Here is a 6,799-nt window from a genome sequence, read left to right as displayed (position 1 = left end):
ATATAGAATATATAGACATTATTACCATAATAATAATAATAATAATAATAGTAGTAGTAGTAATAATAATAATAATAATAATAATAAATCAATCATCTTTTTATAATAATAATAATGATAAATGACAATGTCTAACATTCCATTTTAAAACCCCTTTTAAAATGTTTTATTAATTAACTAAATATAAAAATATAAAAACCAATAACTGATAACATCAGAAGTGCCACACACATAAATCAGTCCAAGCCTATGCGTGTGGAATATCCCTGAAAATGGGATTTGATTTTTCATGTATTTTTTATTTTAATTAATTAATAATTAGAAATTCAAATAAGGTATCATCTTATTAAGGAAGAGATAACAACTTAAATTTCAAAATTCGAAATTCAAAATTTGAATTTCCATTATCATCTTATTATTAATTAAATAAATATAATAATCAAAATCAATTTTAACTATCCATATTTATTTATTCACACTTAAATAAAATAATTGACTAAAATCAATGTCTTATATTTCTACACAATTTCGAAAATCGCACAAATATAATAATAAATTGTGCAACTTCAATTATCACATAATTACACATTTATCCCGAAGAATAAATATTCTCTCAAATATTCCATTCATAGTTTAACCCTTGTATCTGCTCTTACCTTGATTAGTGTTGATAGAGCTGCCCCGGGGCCCTATGGACCAATAATTTCATACTCCAATAAATAAAAGATTATTAACCAAAACTCTTTGATTCAATAATCATATTTATTAATCTCATGATTATTCCACTATAAATATGAGGCTCAACTCTTGAGAATTAACGACATATATTTACTAAGTACTTTATTGTGACCATAAAGTGTCCATTGATATAATCATTACATACAAATTAATCCTCTATAGATGATTCAAAATTAAGTGGAAATAAAATTAGTGTTTTACTCTTTTATTTATATATTGATTCCTAGTGTACCATCGACTTTACTAGTGAAGGTTAATTCATAATCTAATTATAATTTTGATGTCAATAACCATTTTAGTTCCAAAAGTCAACCCAAGGGAATCATCATTCAATCTATAAGAAGGTATAGATTCCATGTATGTTAATCTATGTCCCCAGCCATATACATCACTGAGTCCCCAAAACAATAGTTCTTAGCCTGATCATTCTAACAAACTGTAACACATCAATCAAAAGATCAAGTGACATATATAGGAGTTCATAGTAACTTCAGGATTAAGATCAGTTTGTATATGATCTTCAGTTGATGTGTTTTTATAATACTACAAAATGGTATTTAAACAAGTATTATTAAATCATATCTAATCCATTTCTACATACACTACTACAAAAAAGGATTTTTAGGACTACCATTGCGAGTCCTAAAAAAGTTTTTAGGACTCGCGGGGCGCGAGTCCTCTATTTGAGAGCCTTAAAAACTAAGGTTTTTTAGGACTCGCATTGCGAGTCCTAAAAGACGAGTCCTAAAAAATCTGGTTGAGTGCCTTTAATTAAGTTTTTAGGACTCGCATCGCAAGTCCTAAAAGAACATTTTTAGGACTCGCAACGCAAGTCCTAAAAAATCTGGTTGAGTGCCTTTAATTAAGTTTTTAGGACTCGCAGAGTCCTAAAAAATCTGATTGAGTGCTTTAAGTAATTTTTTAGGACTCACTTTGCATGCCCTTAAAAGTAATTTTTTTTTTTTTAAAAATGCAGCTACAATTTTCATTTTGATTTAGAAAAAATATATCCCTTTGAGTGTCCAAAATGTATTATATATGTTAGATTTCAAAAATTTCAAAAGAAAATACAACAAAATAATTTTTTATTAATTACTCAAAAATATAATTTCAATATTTAGTCTACTCAGCTAACAAAATCATATTACATGATAGTTTATACTACAATCAAATTCTATTATCACCAAATATTAAACAATAAATGTATACAAAGTTAGTGAAATATATGTTTTATTCTAAAAACTTCAACTACCAATGTTGTCTAGTATTGCGCCAAAGAAATGCATCTCAATATAGACCTGCACATTATAAAAAAGTTCTTTAATACACATCTTGCACTGAAAATAGAAAATTAAAACATAGTAAAGTACACATCTTGCACTGAAAATAGAAAGAAAAAAAAAAGCCAAACATAGTAAAATACACATCTTGCACTGAAAATAGAAGAAAAAGAGAAAAGCCAACATGTCACCATCTATAGAAAACCGGACAGCATATCCCCTAATTTACTAGCCTAGCTATCTGTTACATTCAACATCAACATGTCATACAAATCAAATAGCACACAGATTTTCAACCATATAGTAACACCCTTTCATCTTTTCATTAATCGATAACACCCTTTTACAGTAAATATACACACAAGGTTGATAAAAACTTAGTGCATTACAAACATACACCCTTTCATAAGATTTGAACAATAGATACATATATATATGTTTAAATACCAAATCAGAACACTTCATGTTTAACCTCAAAAATTATTTGTATATAATCAATTATTTCTAGCTAAATTTTCTTATTTGACCCCGTCAAAGCAGGGGAACAAAATACATTGACTAAGAAAACCAGTAATACACCAAACCATCCTTCAACACATAGAACTAAGAAACTATCAAAGCAAAATAACACCAAAAATGATGTCCAAAGTTGGTAATATGAGCCTATATATCTTCCTTTTTGAAACCTTTATTCTGTGAGAAGGGACAAGAAGAAAACTAACATATATAAAACAAGAAGTACAAAAGTCTATGCTATATGTGTATGCCAACACGCAATAAGTACATTCATACAAGTATATGTTATAATGAAACCAATCAAACAAACAAACACAATTCAATTATAGGATAATCATAGACAAGTCTACATAAAATCGAACAACATTTTCCATACACTAGGAACCAACCATCTGCCAATATTAATTCAAACAACACACAAGTTTTCTTCCTTATCTCCGCAGCACACAAATTTCTCAGATCCTACTTCACTAAAACACACAAGTTCTCAACCTTCCGTTATCATCGCAGCACACAATAATAATCCCAGAACCTACTACACTATGGATGAATATTTAAGATATTCAAACTCCTCTAACATTTGCATAGTATTAAAATAAAAGTTAGAGGCATACCTCTTGCAAACTGTTGCCAAAAAAGTTTCTTTGAAGTTCGTCTCAGCACATAAACACCTTTACAATGTAATAAGATATAATGAAAGTGAGTCAAATCCGAATTAAATAATTAAATAATAATGGAAAGAGTGAAAAATAAAATATAACTAAGGTATGAATGGTAATATTAAAAGTTTATATACATTTTGTTTTTCCAATTGAAAGTTGATATAAATGTATGAATAATATTGACTTTACTTGTTGAATGTTGTTGAGTGTTTAACTTCTTTTTTCTTTTTTGAGGAAAGTAGAGTATTTAACTTTCACACCTTAAAAAAAATATGAGTTACTTAAAATCGACTCAAGTAAATGAAAATATGAAAAACTTATTCAATTAATAAGTGACATATATATGTATGAATAGTATTTAAAAATACATAAATGGCATTTGAATATATCATGGCATGTTTAGGCCCAGTGTGATAGAGTAACTTATTCAATAATTAACTCTAAATAATTCTGCTATTGTAAAAAGTATATAGCTGTAACATATATAAAAGTTTTATGTGCTTCCTAAATTATAATTTTAAAACAATGTAATAATATGTCTAGCTAGAGAATATATGACACTAGCTATATATTAAACTGCACCAATAATAAAAAATAATGTCAAATATTACCTTATAACAATAATTCTTGATATAATATAATGATAATTTCCATCTCCAAGAGTCAATTCAATAAGAGATCGCTCATATGGATGAATAGTATGTCTCTTTGGAAAACTCTCCATGTAAGTCCTCAAAGGAGCTGCCAATTCCTGAAGACAGAGAAAGAAAGCAATATGTCAAAAAATTTACAGAAGAACCACTCTCCTTCCCTCTCAACCTCACCCACTACCAATATTTATGTAGAAAGTGCAAAACATATTACTATTCAGAGTATTTAATGGGTGATGATACTTTAAATTATAAATGACAAATGGAAGTTAAGAACAAACTTTCATCAGCGCATCAAGCTGCTTTGCACCGCTATTTCTCTCTCGCTTTGCAATGTTGGCAATGTCTATGTCATAAACAAGCTAGTTTAGCAGCAGGAGCTATAAACAGAGTTCCATCTAATCCCTTTATGTGCAGTTATGTCAACAAGAAACCACCCAAAACAATTACCCTTAGTTGGAGAAACTCTCTTGGCCTTCTTTATTGCTGAGTAAAGAATATCAAAAGATTGCATCACCATGGGCAGCTTTTGAAATGCACCAACTGTTTCAAGCTTCTCTGGTAATTTTTCCTAAATTAATAGCAACAGAATTACATGAACCATCACAGATTTATTATTTATGCAGGTCAAAAAGGAATAGCAAAGAAAAACAAGTATGAATAATCAAATCACAGAGAAAATTTAGGAAAAAAAGTGAATTTACTGACTCAATTCTTTCCTTCTTTGTTTATTTTTTCCTTTATAATGATACATACATGATACAATAGTATATATATATATATATGTGTAGAGAGTAAGGCACGCATATATGTAGGGATAAAGAGAAAGCTTAATGAAACTAAAGTACTAGAAATTAGTAATAGATTTAGACCAAGAAATCTTTAGTGGGACTAAGAATCATGTTACTAGAAAATCAAGTAACTGCTATAACATACAATTAAAAATCTCAGCACTAGAACAATCAAAACCATTTGAGCAATAAGGAATGAATTTTAATAGGTAAAAAAAGAAAAAGAGAATATATAATCTTTAGAATGAATGAATCACTAAGATGATCTTATCATTGATTCACTATAGCATCTGGTTATAACTATAGTATATATATAATTAGTCATCATGATTTGTCCTACGTGATGCATAAATTAAAGCAAGGATTTTGGAATGATTATTCATTGAAATTTGGAGTGTCCCACTAAAACAATTCCAATTAGTACTAATATTAAGGCTAATTCTGAACCAAATCCATTTAAAAATCCTGCTTTCAAAACAATAGAAAAAAGAAACAATATCTCATGATAGTAAATTAGTTTCCTAACAGAATATTACCTTCTGTTGTTAAAAGAAATGACAGTTCCTCCATCCCTATTGCCAATAAACTATTGATTTAGTTCTTTCTAGAAAATGACATGAAAATAAAAACATCAATGGACAGTTGAAGCTAAAAAAAAATAACCTACTATTATTATTTTTCATGAAAGTGAACCTTTTCACCTGTAGGGGGCGCTAAAATGTATTCGATAAACAACCAGCCAAGAAGAAACAAAGAGAGAGACTATGAACCAAACTTGAAACCTGTTTAATCATAACTTGCAAGCTAGCTTCTCAAGTCCCATCCTCAATTTTCTGAAATTAGAAAGATTATACAGAAACAATTAGAAGAAAATTACTACACTTAACTTTCTTTGATAATATTTTCTCTAATTAATCCGCTAGACAACTACATACAAATATATTAGAGCATTAGATCATATATAAATCTTTATGATTACAGTTATTATATTAAAACTACCTATTCATGCTATTTTAGATCATATAACTATAAACCCAGCTACATAATTTATCATCCCTTTATGCTTTCTTTAGTTCTCAAGATAGCATATTAGAATCAATCAAGTTTTCCATAGTTCGTAGCAATACTATGGGAAGCATCCATTGTGGAAAACTTCTCAGTAATTTCTAAAACCTGAAGACTAACAGAAGCACTCAAGTTTTCTTCCCAGAGCTCCTGAAAATGGTAAAGTTATTAGCCACCTAAAAGTAAAATATGACTGAACAAATTCAGAATGGGGTTGAAGTACTTTGCTACACAAAACAATCTGCTATTGCAACAATTTGTAATAAGATAGGCTCAGTTTTTTATTATTGATTTTTACTATGTATGTTTTCTGTTTCAAGCTATATTTTAGATTACTGAGATCGTCCATTGATCTCTAATCTTTGTATTTTTTTCCCATGATTAATACAAAGAATTTTCTTTTAAAAAAAAAAAAAAAAAGATAGCATATATAGAATCCTAGCTACCCATATTAACAAATAGTTGTTCAATTAGACAAACCATCAAACAGCTGGAGTGCAATACCAAAATGAAGCAATATATAAAAATTATTTACCTCTACATGGATCCATCGAGCAGTTTCGTTGGAAAAACTTGCTGCAAACCTGCCAATACATACCTATTAAATAGTACATAAATGGGGCATTGAACATTACTTACAGACACATGGAATATGTGTATATATATATAAAGATATAATTATGGACAGATTTTACATATAAAGGGTTGTCTATAAAGTTTCATAAATTTGGGTGTGTATATATATACATAAACAATTTCATATATATTATGTATACATTACAACATTGTTAGGTGCTGGAGCGTCCGAGAACCCCCCACGTCGCTGCCGCATGCTGAGGTGTTAGGTGATGGAGCGTCCGAGAACCCCCACGTCGCCGCCGCGTGCTGAGGTGTTGGAGCCGAGGAGACCGTTGGCGCCGTCGCTGCCCTGGCCCCGTCGCCCATCTTCTCTCCAGCAGTCGATCCTCTTAGTCTCTCCTCTTATTTGTGTTTGCTGAAAATTTTATATGTGAACCCTAACTCTAAAAAAAACCCATTTCGAAAATATTAAGTGTATTTTTCAAATTTTAATTAAAAGTTTTTAGGACTCATTTTGG

The 6,799-nt window shown here is 29.5% G+C and overlaps 1 protein-coding gene across 5 annotated transcripts; it reads right to left on the bottom strand.

Annotated features, from left to right (window-relative positions):
- Nucleotides 1-1,786: 1,786 nt before the first annotated feature.
- On the bottom strand, nt 1,787-6,388 carry LOC133800843 (uncharacterized). 5 transcript variants are annotated; one of them, XM_062238949.1, is made up of 8 exons: nt 6,238-6,375; nt 5,420-5,470; nt 5,174-5,209; nt 4,297-4,417; nt 4,128-4,192; nt 3,808-3,947; nt 3,149-3,205; nt 1,796-2,036 (listed from the first exon to the last, which is right to left on the bottom strand). In XM_062238949.1, the coding sequence occupies exons 4-8, from the start codon at nt 4,364-4,366 to the stop codon at nt 2,000-2,002; spliced, it is 369 nt and encodes a 122-aa protein (XP_062094933.1). In that variant the 5' UTR covers nt 4,367-4,417; nt 5,174-5,209; nt 5,420-5,470; nt 6,238-6,375; the 3' UTR covers nt 1,796-1,999. The 5 variants fall into 5 exon arrangements, with proteins under 5 accessions (XP_062094906.1, XP_062094933.1, XP_062094920.1 ...); XM_062238922.1 differs by lacking the exon at nt 5,174-5,209 and having other exon boundaries at nt 1,787-2,036; nt 5,408-5,470; nt 6,238-6,377; XM_062238936.1 differs by lacking the exon at nt 5,420-5,470 and having other exon boundaries at nt 1,797-2,036; nt 6,238-6,370.
- Between the last annotated feature and the right edge of the window lie 411 nt (nt 6,389-6,799).

The sequence above is a fragment of the Humulus lupulus genome, chromosome 1, assembly GCF_963169125.1.
Source record: "Humulus lupulus chromosome 1, drHumLupu1.1, whole genome shotgun sequence".
Classification (NCBI taxonomy): domain Eukaryota; kingdom Viridiplantae; phylum Streptophyta; class Magnoliopsida; order Rosales; family Cannabaceae; genus Humulus; species Humulus lupulus.
The sequence above is the reverse complement of the archived record's forward strand: the minus strand, read 5'-3'. Positions and strand labels throughout refer to the sequence as shown.